This window comes from Sturnus vulgaris, chromosome 26, assembly GCF_052056855.1.
Source record: "Sturnus vulgaris isolate bStuVul1 chromosome 26, bStuVul1.hap1, whole genome shotgun sequence".
NCBI classification, from domain to species: domain Eukaryota; kingdom Metazoa; phylum Chordata; class Aves; order Passeriformes; family Sturnidae; genus Sturnus; species Sturnus vulgaris.
Window position 1 is genome coordinate 68,425 of NC_142268.1, and position 22,128 is coordinate 90,552.

Consider the following 22,128-nt stretch of genomic DNA (forward strand, 5'->3'; position numbering starts at 1 on the left):
AACATTGACAGCCGTTCCAAGACAGGATGAACAAATGCTTTCACATTGACAGAGGATGCTGCGATGTTCTGAGAACAGAAGATAGAATAAAATAAAGGAAGGTGATGTTACAAGACAGAAAAGGGTAAAATAAAAGGAGTACCTGAGACTGGGGGGCGGGGGGGAAGAAAATGGGGAAATATTAATTGCTACACACTAGGTACAAATGCTTTTTACAAGTAATTGATGAGAAGCAAGCTAAAAGCGTCTTACTGCTGCTAGTGATATCATGCTCCAAGCTCTGCTAATAATTCCTATTTCTAGCAGTAGTTAAATTGAACTCACTACATTCCAACTATTTTTCTGCTTGTTTAGATGGCAGATCCGTTTGGAACACACCTTAGTATAGCAAATTCTATGCCCAGGTAGGGACCTCTCAGTTCTTCCATAAAACATTTTCTTCTGCATTATGGCAAGCCTTTGTTTTAGCTTGACAGCTTTCTTGAAACTTAAATTTACGCATGTGTCCAAAGACATTTGCAATTCCAGAAATTGGTAGGCACATCATATGGAAAGTAAATAACATTCTCGAGAGGGAGTTGCTTTGTTACTGAGGAGATGAAAAGCAAGGCTAGAGCTAGTAGAACTACCCAAGAAATTGGACTTAACGCAGCTTTTACAAGGCTCAAAGTAGCCATACCGAGATGTTTGAGCTAAAAGCCCCAGTTACCAGACTTACAGGCCTAATAGTTATCACCACACCACATTCCCTGGTTGCAGTATTTTTAACAGCAGTGCAGAACGCTACTGAAAATTATTTTTAGGTTGAATTGTTCTCTCCCCTCACTGCCTGTGTAGCTGTTAGAGGCTTCCAGGAGGCTGGGGAAGCAGACTGCTGGTTTCACTTCCAGACAGGTCACTTCCGTGGTCTGCTGGAGGGCACTTTGAAGCCCGTGTCCTTTTCTTGCTCTATTGTATCTGACAACTTTCCTCCCCCACGTCTGTTTTTTAGCGGGCAGCATTTTTGGAGGGCCAGTCAAAGACCTCAGGCTCCGAGAGAATTCGTCTGCTTTGCTCTGTTTATGTGTGCAACAGATGGGAGCAGCAACTAAGTCAAGTAGTAACTTCTGAGCTGCCCAGTTATCAGTAAACCAAAATATTCTTTTGTGACTCTCGCCAGACGAACATATCATCCTATCCGAGTCACACACTGCCCCTCTGGCATTTTCCAGTCAGACAAAGAATTCCTGGCCCCTTGCATGAACCTCAGCTCTCCACCTTGTTCCAGAAAGAGTTCTAGATCCAAGGCCCAGTGAGCCAGCTACCCTTTGCTGCCCTGAGCAGTATGGAAACAGCCAAGCCCCAGCCCTGCAGCCCTGCCTAACTCGCCTTTGCCTCCCAAACCTGAACCTTTTCCTTGGCTGTGGCATCCTCACTCATGCAATCCTGAAGACAAAAATCTGATTTGGCAGGTGAGGCCGTTTCTAACGCAAAAGCTTCACCAAGGTTTCTCTTCCAACTTCAGCCTTAAACAGTCCTGTCCTCCTCAGACAGCCCCCACCTCCAGCCTTTAGCTGTAAATACTTCCTGGTTTATAGCTAATGCTTGCCACCCCTCAAAATTAAGTCTTTTGAGATGCATTTACATCCCTCCCTAACCATGTCCTCATCACCCTTCCCAAACTCAGCCTCATCTCCAGGCCTAGAACCTCTCCCTAGGTGAGGGACTGTCCTCGGGTAGGAGTGCTGACAGACCTGTGCATGAGCCCAGCTGCATAGCCCGTGCTAATCCCAGCCCAGCTCTAGCCTTTAAACCCACTGGGGCTTTGGTACTGGAGGCCCAGTTACAGTAACCCCTGTGGCCGTTCCGCTTCCAGGCCATCTGTGAGTTGTGATCCCCCACCCTACACCACTTTGGTGAGAAATGCATTCCTTTCTTACAATAAAGTTTTCATTTTATGTCTAAATTCAAGCATTCCGAGAAAACGTGTAGCAATTATATCAAGACAGACATGACAGGCACCAACATTAGTCTTTCATTACACACTTTTCATGCCTTCTCTCCACAGATTTCTTTGAGGCAACTCTGACTCCTTTTCTCACAGGCAGCTCCACACAGCACCGACTCCTCCTCTCCTCTGTACGACTGGCTAAACCCCAGCCTGTCCCTTCCCCAGCCACCTGAGCCTGTCTGTCCCACACACAGCATCCTCTCACCTTGTCCATCCCTTGCACGGCCACGTGTCCCTTCCTCCTCGCAGCACAGCCAGCAGGCTCCAGCCCACACTGCAGCAGGCTCTGCACCTCCAGCTGGAGCTGTGCTTAGTGAAACTGGCAGCCAGCTGACCCACGCTTTTATAACAACCAGCCTCACTGGGCAGGCAAGGCTGTTTCCACTCCTTGCTAGTCAGTACAGCTGTAACTCGTTGGCAACTAGTGCCTTCTGCACTATCCTTACAAACTATTCTCCTACAGAAATGGACCGGAATTCCGCGGGGATTTTCCGGGGATTCCGGGGGGATTTTCTCGGGAATTCCGGGGGGATTTTCCAGGGGATTCCGGGGGGATTTTCTGGGGGATTCCGGGGGGATTTTATCGGGGGTTCCTGGGGGATATTCCCGGGGATTCCGGGGGGATTTTATCGGGGATTCTGGGCATATTTTCTCGCGGATTCCGGGGAGATTTTCTGGGGGATTCCGGGGGGATTTTTCCCGGGAAATCCGGGGGGATTTTCCCCGCGATTCCAGGGGGATTTTCCAGGGGATTCCGGGCATATTTTCTCGGGGATTCCTGGGGGATTTTCCAAGGGATTCCATGGGGATTTTCCAGGGGATTCCTGGGGGATTTTCCCGAGGATTCCGGGGGGATTTTCACGGGGATTCCGGGGCGATTTTCTCAGGGAATTCCGGGGCGATTTTCTCAGGGAATTCCGGGGGATTTTCTCGGGAATTCCGGGAGGATTTTCAGGAGTATTCCGGGGGGATTTTCCCGAGTATTCCGGGGGGATTTTTTCGGGGGATTCCGGAGGGATTTTCCCGGGGTATCCGGGGTGATTTTACGAGGAATTCCGGGGGGATTTTCCCGAGTGTTCCGGGGGGATTTCCTCGGGGATTACGGGATGATTTTCTCGGGCAATTCCGGGGGATGTTCTCGGGTATTCCGGGGCCATTATCTCGGTGATTCCGGGGAGATTTTCTCGGGGATTCCGAGATTATTTTCCCGGGGAATTCATGGGGATTTTCCCGGGGATTCCGGGGGGATATTCGCGGGGATACCGGGGGATTCTCTCGGAGATTCCGGGGGGATTTTCATGGGGATTCCGGGGTATTTTCTCCTGGATTCCGGGGAATTTTCCGTGGATTCCTGGGGGATTTTGCCGAGTATTTCGGGAGAATTTTCTCGGGGATTCCGGGGTGATTTTCCCGGGAAATTCCGGGGGATTTTCTCGGGGATTCCCGGGGGATTTTCCCGAGTATTCCGGGGGATTTTTTCGGGGAGTCCGGAGGGATTTTCCCGGGGATTCCAGGGGGATTTTACGAGGAATTCCGGGGGGATTTTCCCGGGAATTCCGGGGGGATTTTCCAGGGGATTTCGTGGGGATTATGCCGGGGAGTCTGGGGCTATTTTCGCGGGGATTCCGGGAGGTTTTTCTCGGGGATTCCGGGGGGATTTTCCCGCGGAATTCCGGGGGGATTTTCTGGGGGATTCCGGGGGGATTTTATCGGCGATTCCTGGGGGATATTCCCGGGGATTCCGGGGGGATTTTATCGGGGATTCTGGGCATATTTTCTCGCGGATTCCGGGGGGATTTTCTCAGGGATTCCGGGGAGATTTTATCGGGGATTCCGGGGGGATTTTTCCCGGGAAATCCGGGGGGATTTTCCCCGCGATTCCAGGGGGATTTTCCAGGGGATTCCGGGCATATTTTCTCGGGGATTCCTGGGGGATTTTCCAAGGGATTCCATGGGGATTATCCAGGGGATTCCGGGGGAATTTTCCAGGGGATTCGGGGCCGATTTTCGCGGGGATTCTGGGGGGATTTTCCCTGGGATTGCGGGGGGATTTTCCCTGGTAATTCCAGGGGATTTTCCCGGGGATCTCGGGGTGAGTATCCCGGGGATTCGGGGGGCATTTTCCGGGGATTCCGGGGGGATTTTGTCGGGGATTCCGGGGGGATTTTCCAGGGGATTCCGGGGGATTTTCCAGGGGATTCCGGGGGGATTTTCCCGAGTATTACGGGCGAATTTTCTCGGGGATTCCGGGGAGATTTTCTTGGGGATTCCGGGGGGGCTTTCACGGGGATTTCTGGGGGATTTTCGCCTGGATTCCGGGGGGATTTTCCCGGGGATTCCGGGAGGAATTTCTCGGGGAGTCCGGGGGAATTTTCCAGGGGAATTCCGGGGGATTTTCTCGGGGATTCCGGGGGGATTTTCCATCGGACTCCGGGTTGATTTTCCCGGGGACTCCGGGGGATTTTCTCGGGGATTTCTGGAGGATTTTCCCGGGAATTCCGGGCGGATTTTCTCGTGGATTCCGGGAGGATTTCCCCGGGGAATTCCGAGGGATTTTCAGGGGAATCCGGGGGGATTTTCTCGGGGATTCCGGGGGGATTTTCTCGGGGATTCAGGGGGGATTTTCCAGGGGATTCCGGGGGGATTTTTCTCGGGGATTCCGGGGAGATTTTCTCGCGTATTCCCGGGGCATTTTCCTGGAGATTCCAGGGGGATTTTATCGGGGATTCCGGGGGGATTATCCAGGGGATTCCTGGGGGATTATCCAGGGGATTCCGGGGGGTTTTTCCAGGGGATTCCGGGGGGATTTTCCCGAGTATTCCGGGGGGATTTTTTCGGGGGATTCCGGAGGGATTTTCCCGGGGTATCCGGGGTGATTTTACGAGGAATTCCGGGGGGATTTTCCCGAGTGTTCCGGGGGGATTTCCTCGGGGATTACGGGATGATTTTCTCGGGCAATTCCGGGGGATGTTCTCGGGTATTCCGGGGCCATTATCTCGGTGATTCCGGGGAGATTTTCTCGGGGATTCCGAGATTATTTTCCCGGGGAATTCATGGGGATTTTCCCGGGGATTCCGGGGGGATATTCGCGGGGATTCCGGGGGATTTTCATGGGGATTCCGGAGGGATTTTCCCAGGGAATTCCTGGAAGAATTTCTCGGGTTTTCCGGGGCGATTTTCCCGGGGAATCCGGGGGGATTTTCTCGGGGATTCCGGGGGGATTTTGCCGAGTATTCCGGGGGGATTTTCACGTGGATTCCGGGGGGATTTTCTCGGGGATTCCGGGGGGATTATCCAGGGGATTCCGGGGGGATATTGCAGAGTATTCCGGGGGGATTTTCCGGGGAATCTGGGGGGATTTTCTCGGGGATTCCGGGGGGATTTTCCCGGCGAATTCCGGGGGATTTTCTCGGGGATTCCGGGGGAATCTTCCAGGGGATTCGGGGCGGATTTTCTCGGGGATTCCGGGGAGATTATCCCGGGGATTTCGGGGAGATTTTCTGGGGGATTCCTGGGGGATTTTCTCGGGGATAGCGGACGGATTATCACGGGGATTCCGGGATGAGTTTCTCGGGGAATTCAGGGGGATTTTCCCGGGGAATTCCGGGGGATTTTCTCGGGGATTCCGGGGGGATTTTCCCGGGGATTCCCGGGGATTTTCTCTCGGAATTTTTTCCCCAATTTTTCAAGCATTTTTTCCCGCAATTTTCGTGGATTTTTCCCAAATTTTCCCCATTTCTCACTGATTTTTTTCCCCATTTCTCAATGATTTTTGCCCCAATTTATCAAAGATTTTTTTCCCCATTTCCCCCCCATTTCTCACTGATTTTTATCCCCCATTTTTCAATGATTTTTCCCCATTTCTCTCTGATTTTTTCCCCATTTCACCATGATGTTTTCCCCATTTCTCACTGATTTTTCCGTTGATTTTTCATGGATTTTTCCCCCCATTTTTCGTGGATTTTTTCCCCATTTTTCCCCATTTCTCACTGATTTTTTCCCCCATTTATCACTCCTTTTTCCCCATTTTTCCCCATTTCTCACTGATTTTTTCCGCCATTTTTCATGGATGTTTCCCCCAATTTTCATGGATATTTCCTGATTTTCCCCCCCATTTCTCACTGATATTTGCCCCCATTTCTCTCGGAATTATTCCCCCCATTTTTCATGCATTTTCCCGCCCATTAATCACTGATTTTTTTCCCCATTTCTCACTGATTTTTATCCCCCACTTCTGACTGATTTTTCCCAATTTCTCGTTGATCTTTTTCCCCATTCCTCACCGATTTTTCCCCCATTTCTCTCTGATTTTTCCATCATTTTTCATGGGTTTTCCCCCCCATTTCTCACTGATTTTACCCCATTTCTCACTGATTTTATTAATGTTTGTATTTCTATTTCTAATTATGTTTATATTTATATTTATTATTATTGTTTTGCATGTTTATGATTATGTTTATGTTTATGTTTATGTTTATATCTATGCAGGTTAACGTTTGTGCATGTTTATATCTAAGTTTATATTTATGCATATTTATTTTTATGCCGGCGAACGCGGGCAGGCGTTTTATGTAGACCCCTATCCGCCGGGGTCCTAGAGAGGCCGCCATCTTGAGCGTGTCGGGACTCTCAAAATGGCGCCTCGGGCGGCACCCCGGCTGACCTGCCAAAAATGGCGGCAGAAAGGGCGGGAAAAAATCAGGACCCCGGTGTGTAGGCATAAGATGCCTGATTACATCGCCGACGCCGATCCGCTCGCCGACAATTTTCCCGGATGTGTCAGAGCGTGCCGACAACGGCCGCGCGGTCCGCGGTGCCGCGGGCGTGAGGGCGCCGGCGGGCGCGGGCAGGCGTTTTACGTAGACGCCTATCGGCCGGGGTCCTAGAGAGGCCGCCATCTTGAGTGTGTCCGCACTCTCAAAATGGCGCCTCGGGCGGCACCCCGGCTGACCTGCCAAAAATGGCGGCAGAAAGGGCGGGAAAAAATCAGGACCCCGGTGTGTAGGCATAAGATGCCTGATTACATCGCCGACGCCGATCCGCTCGCCGACAATTTTCCCGGACGTATCAGAGCGTGCCGACAACGGCCGCGCGGTCCGCGGTGCCGCGGGCGTGAGGGCGCGGCGGGCGCGGGCAGGCGTTTTACGTAGACGCCTATCCGCCGGGGTCCTAGAGAGGCCGCCATCTTGAGTGTGTCCGCACTCTCAAAATGGCGGCTCGGGCGGCACCCCGCCTGACCTTCCCAAAATGGCGGCAGAAAGGGCGGGAAAAAATCAGGACCCCGGTGTGTAGGCATAAGATGCCTGATTACATCGCCGACGCCGATCCGCTCGTCGCCAATTTTCCCGGACGTTTCAGAGCGTGCCGACAACGGCCGCGCGGTCCGCGGTGCCGCGGGCGTGAGGGCGCGGCGGGCGCGGGCAGGCGTTTTACGTAGACGCCTATCCGCCGGGGTCCTAGAGAGGCCGCCATCTTGAGTGTGTCCGCACTCTCAAAATGGCGCCTCGGGCGGCACCCCGCCTGACCTTCCCAAAATGGCGGCAGAAAGGGCGGGAAAAAATCAGGACCCCGGTGTGTAGGCATAAGATGCCTGATTACATCGCCGACGCCGATCCGCTCGCCGACAATTTTCCCGGACGTTTCAGAGCGTGCCGACAACGGCCGCGCGGTCCGCGGTGCCGCGGGCGTGAGGGCGCCGGCGGGGCGCGGGCAGGCGTTTTACGTAGACGCCTATCCGCCGGGGTCCTAGAGAGGCCGCCATCTTGAGCGCTGCCGCAGGGCTGGGTCCCGGCCCGCGGGCCCTTCCGCCATCCTGAGAGGGGCACGGTGCAGTACCCGCCTGTGTCCACACGGCGGCAGCACTGCCGCCCAACTCAGCCCGGCACTGCCGCCCTGTCAGGGACAGACAGAGAAGGGAGAGAGTTCCAAGCACCAGAGTCCCCACCCGTCATAAAATCCTCTCAATGAACGCCCCAAAAAAACCCCGACCCAAACTAAAAATGCCCTGCCTCTGACCAAATGAAAAAAAAAACCCTTTTATATATAGAAATCATCTATTTTTTAATATTTAATTTATAGTCATAATCTAGACATATTTCATATATTCAATTTAATTGCTATTCTATTTATCATATATACAATATTATTTTATTATTCATTATATACATAGATTTATATTACTAATGGTATTTCTATTTTATCTATATCCATCTATATTTGGAGGTTCATAGTTTTTAATATTATTTCTTTAAAAGCTCTGCCTCTAACCAAATAGAAACAAAAAACTCCATTATTTTAAATTCTATTTGAATATATTTTTCTATTTAGTTTTCATATTTATATCTGTAGATTTATATGTCTATATTGTGTATTCTATATTTATATACTATTTAATGTAGTTTTTACTAGTATATTAATATACTATATGCTATTTACATTCTATTATAACATACTATTTAATATAACATATTAAAATCGATAAATTATTTATATTACATACTACATACATGTATTTTATATTTATATTTATTTCTATAGATTTATACTTACATATATATATGCATATATAGTTATAATAATTTTATGTCAGTATCTATTTTTGCATATTTGTATATTTTTGCCAATATTATTTATATTATTTATTAAAAACCCTCCTCTAACCAAATAAAAAACAATAAAACATTCCTTTTAAAGTCTAAATATTTATATATTTCTATTTTCATAACAAAATATAATGTAATGTAATATATTTATATATTGGTTTCTTATATTTGCTTCTATATTTTTATTCTTTATCTTTTATATTTACAGTATCTATAAAAAAACCCTACCTCTATCCAAACACAAACCAATAAAACATTCCTTTTAGACTATATTTAGCTGTTTTTTAAGGTTCTGTTTTTCATGCATTCTACACCCACCCCTCCCTCTCAATGTTCTGGCACCCACCATGACCCCCCCCATGCCCGACTCACCTGCTCCTCCAGCGCAGCCCGGCTCCCTCTCCCAGGGACCTTGGGGTGCCCCAAACCACGTCGGAGCCCCCCTCAGCCTTTTTTCCTCACCCCAAAGAAGGCACAGAACGACTCCAACTGCCCTGGACAGCAGCAGGGCACTTGACTGCAACCCCTCCCATGTGTCCATCCCACAGAAAGTGACTCTGCTGACACCAGAAAAGGGAGGGCAACCCCCACAAGGGCTGAAGTTCCTCCCCAGCCCTGCAGACACAGGGGACAAGGGGCAGAAAGGAGGAGGGGCAGCAGAGAGGACACGGGAAGAAAATCAACATCAAGGTGCACGATGAAATGGAACCCCCCCTAAAAAAAAAAAAAGAAGAAGAAAAATGAAAACGAAAAATAACCAAAAAACGAAAAGAAACCCCTGGCATGCTGGATGGGCAGCACAAGAGGGAGGGATTAAAAATGAACAGGGACAGTGTCCTGGTTTTGGGCAAATTTGGGGGAAAACCTCCAGAAGGAGCCCCCAGACAGCAAACCCCACGACTCCTCCCCCCCACCCCACCGGGTTCGGGAAGAATTTCCTCGGAGAAGAGTGGGAGAAAAAAACCTCTTTATTTAACAAGCAAGACACTCCCCAGCACAGGGAAAAAAGACAACACCAGCTGACAAAAAACTCTTTCACCGTTCTGAAGGGATGACGAGTTCAGTCTCTCTGGCGAGTGGTCGCCCAGTTATCAGTCTCTGGCGCTTGGGAATGGCTGCTGCAGGTGACAGAGTGTAGACTCCCGGTGTTTCTTGGGGTTTCCCAGGTCCCCGTCCGGAACAGGTTCAGATGGTATCCAGGAGAGGGAGGGGACGGGGTGGAAGAGAAAACAGTCCAGGGAAAAAGTTGGACTGCCTAGCTGAACTAACTAATAAGAAAAAAGCAAGGGCAAAGCGAAGGAAAGAAAAAGAGGCAGAAGCGAGCAAGCAGGCAAGCAAGCAGGCAAGCAAGCAAGCAAGCAAGCAGGCAAGCAAGCAGGCAAGCAAACCGAGCTAAAACCTCTCCTAAAACCTCTCCTAAACATAGACCATGGGGGAGGTGAGCCGGCTGATAACAAGACAAAACAAAGCTTCACTCTCAGAGTCAGTCCTGGAAGCACAGGACATAATACCAAACATAATCAGGACACATGATTGGAGATAGAAACACCATAACATCACCCTAGGACAGACAGTGACCGGGACACAAGGATCCCACGGGAAACAACGGCACAGGGAGCACCACAGAGGCACAGAGAAGGACGGAGAAAAGACAGAGAGTGCCAAACACACAGCAAGGACTGAGGGGTACCATGACAAAGAGGGAACCCAGGAGCCAGAGAGGAAGCGAGCACAGCCCGTGCGGGGCGGGCAAAGACGGGCAAGGAGCAGCACAGGCACGGAGACAGAGAGGCACGGCCAGCAGGACAGAGGCTCACCAGGAGAGGGGCACAGCAAGGGAGGAGCACCGGGCAGCGCTCCTTTAGGACAAGAATATTCACACACACAAGCAATTCTCTCATTTGCACCTCATTCTTATTTCACACACCGCCCCCCCCCCCCCCCCCAATAAAAAATTCAGCTCATAGCACAGGCAGCTCTGGCTTTTCCCTGCACAGTATTTCTACTAAGGACCTGGGCACAGCACGCGGTCGCGAGTCACCTGAATCAATCCTGATTTACATTTCAAAGCTTCTCCTTCTGGCACTGCACCTTCTCAGACCCGGGCTGCCATGTTCCACTCCCCTCATGGCCACATTCAAGAACAACTGTTGCCATTCTGCAGAGAATTCCCAATATGACTCACATATTATCAGTGGGCAGAAAACTCTTTGGGCTTCAGTTCCACCTCTCACCTGTTCCACGTGGAGGGAGGACAGGCATTTGTCACACATCACAGCAGCAGTGATGGATCAAGGCTTTTTTTTTTTTTTTTTTTTTTTGATTGAATAAAAGGGTAAGAAAAAACAAACCAGGTCTCATACAAATGTCTTGAAACACCATTAAAGCTTTTTAAACCCAAGGAGACCATCGTGATTCCCGACTTCAGTCTTCTATCCATACTGGTTTTGGCATCATGAAATCAATCAGAGTCTTTTAAGAAATACTAAATCATCATGACTAAACCCCGGGCGCCTGGTCATTTGCACTTACAGCCCCTTGTAGGAAGCTCTCCAGCCTTTTTTTCCCATCCTACGTTGGACAGAGGATGGCTGTGAACCGCACGCCTCCGCACAAACAGTCCTGCCGGTTCCTCAAAAAGTTTAAAATGCCTGTGATAAAAATGATAGAAAGTAATACTGCCTCTCAGACTGTGCAAGAAATGGGAAGTTGGACTTTCAATGTCCCACTGAGAGATGCTGAATAAAAGCTTCCCCATGAGCTCGCACAGAGTAGTAACTTTTCTTGGACGAAACTAAACTAAGATTTTTTTTTGACCAAACAAGATAGGTCTGTATGAGAACAGCTCAGGAGGCTTTCAGGGCTCGCAGTGATGCTGGCAGAGCACAGAACGTTAAAGATGAAGTCTTAACTCCCTGAATTAATGCCCTGTGGTAGCCAAATCTTTTTGCAAAGACACATAAGACTTGCTTCTCCTTGTTTCCGAGTTCCCAAGCCGTCCTGTAATTCCTCACCTGCACTAGTGCAGACCAATCTGCCGTGGGCAAGGAACAGATCCGGCTCCTGAGCTCCAAGCCACGTGTCCCCGATGGAAACCCAAGTCAGGAATACAAAAACACCTGTGGAAGAAAGACGAGAGAAAAATCAGAAGACACAGATATTCTTCTATTCCCACACAGAAATACTGAGCCAAGCTGTTTACCTCTGGGACTCTGTTTTCAAACAGCTCCCCAGCTCTGTTCCTACATGGAAAACGTGGAGTGGCGTTGCCCATGCAAAGCCAATGAGCCTCCTCACAAGAAGGAACAAACCAGTTTCCTGCTAAATCAGACACCTGGAAATCTCACCTGTCACATGCTGTCATGGACCAGCAAGAGGGATCAGCATCCAGGCCCACGTGGACTTGTTCATTCCTGGCTTCTAATGCAGCAGGGACAACAGCACTGAAGGGAAATGATCACGTCTTCATTTAAAGAGAACCCAATTTCTTCATCAAAGCCATCACTGTCCTCGATCAGGACATCCACCATATCCAGGACATCTAATAAGTGAAGAAAAACATCAAAGCAAGAATCCAGACTAACAGGAAAAACAACAGACGTAGAATGCAACACTCCAGGAATACAAGGCATCTTTTTAATTCTTTTTAATTAAAAAAAAAATAATAAAAAATAAAAAAAAGTATGAAAGCCACATTTGTCACACAATACAACGTTAAGTGCAACCCCTAAATTACAGCTGAACCTTCACTCTGCCTTTCAATGCTGCTGTCCAGCACGGAGCAGCTGCGGCTGCTCCTGGATCCCTGGATGTGTCCAAAGCCAGGCTGGACACTGGGGCTTGGAGCAGCCCGGGCTACTGAAAGGTGTCCCTGTTCATGGCAGGGCTGGAACTGGATGAGATTTAAGGAGCCTTGCCGGCCAAACCACTCTGGGATTCCATGACTCTGTCAACAGTCCCAGGCAGAAGGGCTAGATTTCCATTTGAGTTCAAAAACGCTGCTGCAAGAGCATGAAGAGAGATTTCAAATACCGTTCAAGTGGCACAGCCACGGCAGAAATTACTTTCAGAGGTAAAGCGGCAACTTGGCAATTCCACTTCGACTTCTGATACCAAGAACACGTGGAGAGCTGAATCCTGGAGGGCCCTTACTTAACAGGATTGCCAGAGTTATCCATCCCCAGTTTGCTGATTAGGGCTAGAAAGTGTATCCCCAAGTCATGGAGTTGGGATGTTGACAGGTTACCACATACCATCAATGTGAGAGACGGGGATGCTGATGTTATCAGAGTCCTGTTTAAACAGAGCCACCTGGAGCGTGCTGGCTGCCTGAACCAGGTCTGCTGCCTTGTCAGTGTAGGGACAGGGGTTGGTCACCAGCTTCAGCAGGATCTGTCAGCAAAGGTGGGGAGAAAGGTAAGTGCACCTGCTGGCTGGCAAGTGCAGGGGAACCACACGGTACTGAGAACGACCACGTGCTGAAAGCTGGGCAGCTTTTATGAGGACAACTTCCATAGCACTTCTGCAGGATTCTGTCTACAGTTCCTGCTCTACAGGCCACACTGATGGAAAAACAAAAACCCACCACAACTTGGCACCTAGACTGCGACCACACACCGAGTACCTGGGCAGACCACAGTGGAGGCAGAGCACTGGGCATTCAACATCCTGAAGAGTAAACAGCAAGTGTCACCTTTCCTTGTCAAGGACCACCATCTACTGAGCTCTGATAATGTTGGCACCTAAAGAGGAGATCAAAGCTACCCACACCTACACCACTCTACCCTTACACCGACAATGCTGTAATAACAGCTGATCTTTTTGGATTTCATTTTCCTACAAATCATTTGGCTGCCCTCCCACTGAACACAAGAAGGATGCCACCTCCGTATAAAGAATCCCAAACAAGGCTTTTCTCAGAATTCATTCGCTGGTCTTTGACAGGTTTCTCAACAATAGCAACAAGACCTCCAGTTTCCACTAACACTATTCTTTGCATTTTTTTATCCAGCTGATTTGAACACCGTTACCTTTTCCAAAAACTGAATCACTGCTTCCTTCTGGTCTTCTTTTGTATTATCCAAGTGCTCCAGCCAAATTGAAAGCTCCTTCCACGTGTACTCAAACGCTCCACTGTCACGTAAAACCTGTCCAGGAAACAAAGGAGGAGGTGTGTAAATAAACCTCAAAACACCTAAAATACAAAACCCCGAGGGATGCAGATCTTTTTCTATAGTTACCTTCATGCTTCCTTCTTTTAGGAACGAAAAGAAGAGCAGGTTGATGAGGAGGCGTATCTGCCGCTCTCCTCACCCTCAGTTCAAGAGGCTCACTAGGGGGACTTCAGCTGCATAGTGGACAATAAAAATCCTACTTCTGTAATTTCTGGAAAGCAGGTTATACTGCTTTCAGAGGGCCGTACAGCTTTCTATCATCACAGGCAGTTAAAAAAAAAAAAAGCACCTTCAAAATAGCCTGTAGGGGAGTTTTAGAAAACTACCGATGAAACAGAGGAAAATCATTGCTAAATTAAACCTGAATCAGGCTACTTGTACTTAAAGCAATCAGGCAGACGGATGAACAGTCACATAAATGAGCAGTGGGCTGTGACCACAGCAAGGTCCAGAGAGAAGTGCAAGTTGCTGGGGGTGGTGAGGAAGACCAACAAGTCCCACACCCTAGAGACAGGCTTTGACGTGCCTAGAAACTTCCCCCCGCTTTCCTGCTCTCCAAATTCAGGCTCTGACTGCGAGCACCCAAACTCGGTGACCCCGAGCTCCAGCTCTACAAGCAAGAAAGGAGGAGGGAGAAGAGGAAGGAATCCGAGTGACACCATGGTTCAGCTCCCTCCCCCTAAGGCCCAGCAAGAGAGGAAACCTTGCCCAGCTTCCCGACCCTGGCACCTACGTTGGACGACTGCAATTACACAGGATGAATCTGTGCCTTTGCTCCTCTCCACACATCAAATACAAGGAAGCCATCACAACTCATTTGTTCTACAGTTACTCCGTGTACAACACCAGCAGCTCTAAAAATAACTGCTGCTCACATCAGTCTGACAGGGGAATTCATTTCAAGCAAGAAAACATGAAGGAAAAAGGATTCATTATAATATAAGCGACTATTTTTGGCAGGGTCTGGAAACAGAAATGCACCTGCAGCTCTCACAAAACCGGGCAGGAACAGAATGTGAAATCCAAAAACGAGCCTTCAGTTACATGGCACTGTGCAGAAAAGTAAGTCCTTACCATCTATTCTTAGCAGCCTTTCTGCTGACGGAACTGCCCCAACTTCCCTGTTCCTGCTTTCCCTTCAGAGAAAATGCAAAGGACTGAAGTGGAAAGTGGACACAGGAACAAGTCAAGCAGTCCATGTTCCCACCTGGCAAAAGAATCCAAAACCATCAGAAAAACGGCACATTTTGAGCAGCTTTCGGTTGAGACATTCATTGCTGGGAGACCAAGTGAACCTGCCTTTAATCCCTTGCAAGGATCAAGGGCAACTAAACCCGAATTCAGTCACTGTAACTGGATTTTTTTCTTGGCAGGACAGTCTGCTTGCATTTATTCCTTATTCCTAGGGGTAAATCTCTACCCCTCCTTAGGTAACTAAAGGATGCCCTCTTTGAATAAGGTGCTAAAAACAGCAGCCTCTGGTGTCTGGTGGACTTCGAGCTGACCAGCTTTTTCTCAAAAGTCAAATAACTAATTTAAATATGCGGAGGGGGATGCTAATTTTCAAGACAAAAAGTCCTCCTTGCATCAAAGCTGGGATCAGACAATAACAGAGAGGACTACTCTGCAGGGCCAGAGGAAACCGGAGAAGACTTATGAAAGGCTAGAGTGCTGAAGTACAGATTAAAGAAACGCTGATAAAAAGTAAAAATCCAAAGTAATATCTTCTTGATCAATGTCAAGACCTTTGCAGGCACCAACTGCACTGATTTATTACAGTATCAGAATTCATTCAGCCTCGGGGGGGTGCGTAAACACGACAGACATTTTCTTTGCTCTTTCATCAACTGCTGCAGTGAAGTCCGTTCACAGCATTGATTTCTGTCAAATATTTCGTTACTAGCCGGTTATCTGACAGCAAATTTCAACAAGAGTCACAGGAAAGGAGACTGGTGACCACACAATCCTGCAGCAAAGGCAACTGCTTCAAGAAAAAATCGTACAATCCTGAAATTTCAGGCCAGTGAATATCCTGATATTTCAATTCCAAAGCTTACCTTAATGGTCTCGAGCTCCGGGGCTTGGAGGGGGGGTCGGTTCGGAAGGGCCGCCTCCGGAGGAGGGGATCCCGGGGGGAGTCAGGGGCCCGGGGAGGGGGGCGAGGCGGAGGGAGAGGAAAAAGGGGAAGATGAGGAGGAGGAAGAAGGGGGAGAGGGTTTGAGAGGAGGGGAAGCCCAAATCCGTGCTGTGTGCGGAGCTCCGACAGCACGCTGCAGCCCGCAGCTCAGTGTGAGCACGGGGCAGAGGAGGCGATTTCTGGGCATTCAATCACCCTGAGGCGGGCCCGGCACCGCCCCTGCAGCACCGTCCCCAGCACAGCTCGGTACCGCTCCGGGATCACCCGGCCCCGCCCCCGGTGCCGCCCGGGACCACTGGGGACCGCCCCTAAAGCACCGCCCCGGCCCCGCCCGGTCCCGTCCCCGGGACCTCCGTGCCCCGCCTCGCCAAGCCCCGGCTCCGCCCCGAGCCTGCCCGGGCTGCGCCGGCACCATCGCTGGCGGCCCCGCCCCTCTTCCCCGGGCCGAAGCGGGCTGAAGGAGATGTCCGCACGATTGGAAACGCCGCCGAAAATCGCACCCGTGGGATCGGTGTCGGCGTCGTGCGCAGGCATCCCACTAGAGCGAGCGGGCTCCTTGCTGTGCCACCCTCCTTTTGCAGCCAGAGTTAGAAGGTCGGGGGCGCGACACCCGAGCCGCCATCTTGGGAGAGGCAGGCGCGCAGTACCGCGCTCTGCCCACAAGGTGGCGCTTGGGAGACAGGCAAGGGATGGAATCAAGGAGTGTCCCAATCCTTGAGGAAATCCCCCGGAATGAACGCCCCAAAAAACCCCGACCAGAACTGACAAACCTCCTGCCTCTGTATGAGTGCAAAGGGTGTGCAAGGAGTGTGCAAATAGTGTGCATTAGCAATCGATCGGCAGGCATGAGCAATCGATCGCCGATCTAATCGATCGGCAGGCATTGGCAATCGGTCGCCGATCTAATCGATCGGCAGGCGCGATCAATCGATCGCCGATCTAATCGATCGGCAGGCGCGATCAATCGATCGCCGATCTAATCGATCCGCAGGCATTGGCAATCGATCGCCGATCTAATCGATCGGCAGGCATTAGCAATCGATCGCCGATCTAATCGATCGGCAGGCATTGGCAATCGATCGCCGATCGAATCGATCGGCAGGCATTAGCAATCGATCGCCGATCTAATCGATCGGCAGGCGCGATCAATCGATCGCCGATCTAATCGATCGGCAGGCATTAGCAATCGAACGCCGATCTAATCGATCGGCAGGCGCGATCAATCGATCGCCGATCTAATCGATCGGCAGGCATTAGCAATCGATCGCCGATCTAATCGATCGGCAGGCATTAGCAATCGAGCGCCGATCTAATCGATCGGCAGGCGCGATCAATCGATCGCCGATCTAATCGATCGGCAGGCGCGATCAATCGATCGCCGATCTAATCGATCGGCAGGCATTACCAATCGATCGCCGATCTAATCGATCGGCAGGCGCGATCAATCGATCGCCGATCTAATCGATCGGCAGGCATTGGCAATCGAACGCCGATATAATCGATCGGTAGTCGTGATCAATCGATCGCCGATCTAATCCATAGGCACGCATTAGCTATCGATCGCCGATCTGATTTTTCCCGCCATTTTTCATGGATTTTTTCCCCCATTTCTTACTGATTTTTCCCCAATTTTTCATGCATTTTTTCCCGCAATTTTCGTGGATTTTTTCCCATATTTTCCCCATTTCTCACTGATTTTTTCCCCCCATTTCTCAATGATTTGTTTCCCCAATTTATCAAAGATTTTTTTTCCCCATTTCACCATGATGTTTCCCCCATTTCTCACTGATTTTTTCCCCCATTTCTCACTGATTTTTTCCCCCCATTTTTCCATGGATATTTCCCGATTTTCCCCCCCATTGCTCACTGATTTTTGCCCCCATTTCTCTCTGAATTTTCCCCCCATTTTCCATTCATTTTTCCCCCCATTAATCACTGATTTTTTTCCCCATTTATCACTGATATTTGCCCCCATTTCTCTCTGAATTTTTCCTTCCATTTTTCATTCATTTTTCCGCCCATTAATCACTGATTTTCTCCCCATTTATCACTGATTATTGCCCCCATTTTTCACTTATTTTTTCCCCACAGCATCGGCCACCACAGCACGAGCGACAACAGCTCGCTCTGTTCCCGCCATTGCCCATGGATTGTTTCCCTGTTTTCCATGGATTTTTTCCCCATTTCTCACTGATTCCCCCCCCCCCCCATTTCTCACTGAATATTCCCCCATTTTTCATCGACTTTTCCCCCATTTCTCACTGATTTTTTCCCCATTTCTCAATTATTTTTTCCCCCACTTTTCCCCGTTTCTCACTGATTTATTCCCCCATTTTTCATGGATTTTTTTTCCCCCATTTCTCACTGATTTTTTTCCCCATTTTTCAAAGATTCCCCCCCCCGTTTTTCACTGATTTTTCTCCATTTCTCACTGATTTTCCCACCATTTTTCATGTGGTTTTTTTCCATTTCTCACTGATGTTTTACCCCATTCTTATTACCATTCTCATAGCTCTATTTTATATTTATACATATTCTTATATTTGCATTATTTCTGTTATACACTAGATTTTTCATAGATATTTGCTACTTATATTTCATTATATTTTACATGTATACCAATCTATTTCTATTCTTTATATTTTATTTTTATATTAGCTATAAAAACCGTGCCTCTACCCAAATAAAAAGCATTTAAACATTCCTTTTAGACTATATTTAGCTATTTTTTATGGTTCTGTTTTTCTTCTGTTTTTCATGCATTCTACACCCACCCCTCCCTGTCAATGTTCTGGCACCCAGCATGACCCCCCCCCCCCCCCCCCCCCCCCATGCCCGACTCACCTGCTCCTCCAGCGCAGCCCGGCTCCCTTTCCCAGGGACCTTGGGGTGCCCCAAACCACGTCGGAGCCCCCAGTCTCCACACCCTCCCCCCCCGTAGGGAACGGGAATGGGATGGGGAGCACACAGGACAAGAAAGGAACACAAAAGACACACTGGACAGAGAGAAGAAAAGGGCTGGAAGCTGGATATGAGGATGAAAGTGGAGCAGCAACAAACCTCAGGACTCTTGACTAGAGAGTGTGGCTGCTGAACGTCTCAAAAAAAAACCCCAGCTCCAACACAACATGCTGTGCTCACGGCTCGGCCTGGGACTCATCAGTGAACATCTCTCTCTTGCCAGGGCCATAAAGCCCCCGAGAAAACACGAGGTGAGGTTGATGTGCTCCGGCTTTGCTCCTGCTCAGCCCTAACCCCAGCCCCTGCTGCCAGCGAGCACCCTGATCTCTGAACCTCTTCTCAGCTTGTTTGTACGCTTCCAAATTCCTTCCTCTTTCTTCAAGCTTCATCTGTTTCCTGGCATTGGGAGAATGACAAGTGTTTAGCACAGCGCAATGAATACAACAGTCTCATTTTCAGAAGACACAACTGAACGAGAACCGACAGCAGCACTGCTTCGAGACAATCTGGGCACACGTTTCCCTTCCAGCAATCTGAGTGTTCTTTTGTGTCACGCCTGAAATTCTGAAAATGGTTTTTTGAGAAAAATTATCCATAACTAGAAAACAATCCAACCAAATAAATAGAACCCCTAGGATATAATAACAGCCCATATACTACAACACTCCAATTCTAATATTAATAAGAAAACAGAAATTAGCTACACAGCATTACCTCAAACAAACACTACATACTGGCAAGAATCAAAGCCACCACAAAATAATTCAAAAACTACCCTATGCCTTATGCTACAGGCTAGAACGCCATCGGCAAACCTTATCAAGGTATCCTTTAAAAACAACGCCCCACCAAAAACAAAAACAACACAAAACGCCATTCAAGAACTCCCTTATCAACACCTGAATGAAAAAACATGGCATTAGATAAATAGACCATAGCCCTTATCATACACCATCTACAAACAAAATAAAGCTATACCATACATCCTCGAAAACCACCTTCAAAGCACGACATTAGAAAAAAAAACTTTCCAGAATTAAAAGCTGTATCTAACAAAAGCCGTCTGATAAAATTAACAACCAAGCCCCCACCATCAGAGCTGCCCCTACTAAACTCCCCATCGTACATATGAAAAATCAGTTTTAAAAACCTACTTCAATTCATTCTGCCTCAAATACAAAACCATCCAGAAAGTTACCTTCACTCAAAAACAAAAGCGCACGTAGTAAATAACATTAAAAAATAAATCAGCACACTACACACCACAAGCATAAAATATTGAATTAAAACCAAAAATACCCCTATTCATTAAAGAGCCCAGCCGCAAGCTATATTTAACTATAACTTCGTGCAAACGTACACATATCATTAAAATAGATTTCTTTCAGAATACAACTGATGATCTAAAATAGTAAAATGTCCGAGAACGATATTACAATAGGATATCCTCGATCATCCTCCCGCAAATTCTCTCCACTGTATTGTCCGACACACACCAGAAAAAAAATCCACTTTTTACTTTTTTCAGCTAACTTCTCATTTATTAGCTGAGAGGAATGTTGAATTTGTCTTTACAAATGAGCTGTGGATCAGCCTGTAGATAAGGCTAGCACTGAGAGATAAAAGAAACAATGGGATGGATTCCACTGATTGATGAATGGAAAGAGATATTTGCCTTTACAAACAAACTGCGGGGCTGCTGATAAATGAAATTGGATATCGAAAGATGAAAGAAGCAACGGGGGGAAACTATGAATTCTATAAGAATTAAAAATTAAAAGGGAGGGTTCTACATTAGAGGGGAATTTCAGGTATCAGGCGTTCCGGGAAGTCTGTGCCTCTCAAGTACCTCAGCCAATGGGAAAAGAGAGAGGGAAATGCGGCCGGGAAAATAGGATAAAAAGGAGGCTGCGTCCTCCAAAAATTTGAGAGATCCCAGGGGAATGTCCCATGGCCTCTCCCTTTATTCGAATAAAGCAAAAAGGACTCCTCTGTTTCCTTTTTGGACATAAACCGCTGGTGTTTGTGGATTAATTTTCCTGACATTTAGCAACATATTGTTAAAAAAAAAAAAAAAAAAAAAAAAAAAAAAAAAAAAAAGTGATCCAGAAGAGGGCAACATTGACAGCCGTTCCAAGACAGGATGAACAAATGCTTTCACATTGACAGAGGATGCTGCGATGTTCTGAGAACAGAAGATAGAATAAAATAAAGGAAGGTGATGTTACAAGACAGAAAAGGGTAAAATAAAAGGAGTACCTGAGACTGGGGGGCGGGGGGGAAGAAAATGGGGAAATATTAATTGCTACACACTAGGTACAAATGCTTTTTACAAGTAATTTATGAGAAGCAAGCTAAAAGCGTCTTACTGCTGCTAGTGATATCATGCTCCAAGCTCTGCTAATAATTCCTATTTCTAGCAATAGTTAAATTGAACTCACTACATTCCAACTATTTTTCTGCTTGTTTAGATGGCAGATCCGTTTGGAACACACCTTAGTATAGCAAATTCTATGCCCAGGTAGGGACCTCTCAGTTCTTCCATAAAACATTTTCTTCTGCATTATGGCAAGCCTTTGTTTTAGCTTGACAGCTTTCTTGAAACTTAAATTTACGCATGTGTCCAAAGACATTTGCAATTCCAGAAATTGGTAGGCACATCATATGGAAAGTAAATAACATTCTCGAGAGGGAGTTGCTTTGTTACTGAGGAGATGAAAAGCAAGGCTAGAGCTAGTAGAACTACCCAAGAAATTGGACTTAACGCAGCTTTTACAAGGCTCAAAGTAGCCATACCGAGATGTTTGAGCTAAAAGCCCCAGTTACCAGACTTACAGGCCTAATAGTTATCACCACACCACATTCCCTGGTTGCAGTATTTTTAACAGCAGTGCAGAACGCTACTGAAAATTATTTTTAGGTTGAATTGTTCTCTCCCCTCACTGCCTGTGTAGCTGTTAGAGGCTTCCAGGAGGCTGGGGAAGCAGACTGCTGGTTTCACTTCCAGACAGGTCACTTCCGTGGTCTGCTGGAGGGCACTTTGAAGCCCGTGTCCTTTTCTTGCTCTATTGTATCTGACAACTTTCCTCCCCCACGTCTGTTTTTTAGCGGGCAGCATTTTTGGAGGGCCAGTCAAAGACCTCAGGCTCCGAGAGAATTCGTCTGCTTTGCTCTGTTTATGTGTGCAACAGATGGGAGCAGCAACTAAGTCAAGTAGTAACTTCTGAGCTGCCCAGTTATCAGTAAACCAAAATATTCTTTTGT

General features: G+C 48.1%; 1 protein-coding gene across 7 annotated transcripts; it reads right to left on the reverse strand.

Annotated features, from left to right (window-relative positions):
• Positions 1 to 10,521: 10,521 nt before the first annotated feature.
• Positions 10,522 to 16,197, reverse strand: LOC148221170 (nucleolar pre-ribosomal-associated protein 1-like). Of its 7 annotated transcripts, XM_088179376.1 has the most exons (7): positions 15,824 to 16,175; positions 13,833 to 13,939; positions 13,623 to 13,739; positions 12,846 to 12,984; positions 11,940 to 12,133; positions 11,125 to 11,711; positions 10,522 to 10,750 (listed from the first exon to the last, which is right to left on the reverse strand). In XM_088179376.1, exons 2-5 carry the CDS (start codon positions 13,836 to 13,838, stop codon positions 12,000 to 12,002), a joined length of 396 nt encoding a protein of 131 aa, XP_088035502.1. In that variant the 5' UTR covers positions 13,839 to 13,939; positions 15,824 to 16,175; the 3' UTR covers positions 10,522 to 10,750; positions 11,125 to 11,711; positions 11,940 to 11,999. The 7 variants fall into 7 exon arrangements, 5 of the variants coding, with proteins under 5 accessions (XP_088035502.1, XP_088035499.1, XP_088035501.1 ...); XR_015808544.1 differs by lacking the exon at positions 13,833 to 13,939 and having other exon boundaries at positions 15,824 to 16,197; XM_088179373.1 differs by having other exon boundaries at positions 13,623 to 13,939; positions 15,824 to 16,176.
• Positions 16,198 to 22,128: the final 5,931 nt, after the last annotated feature.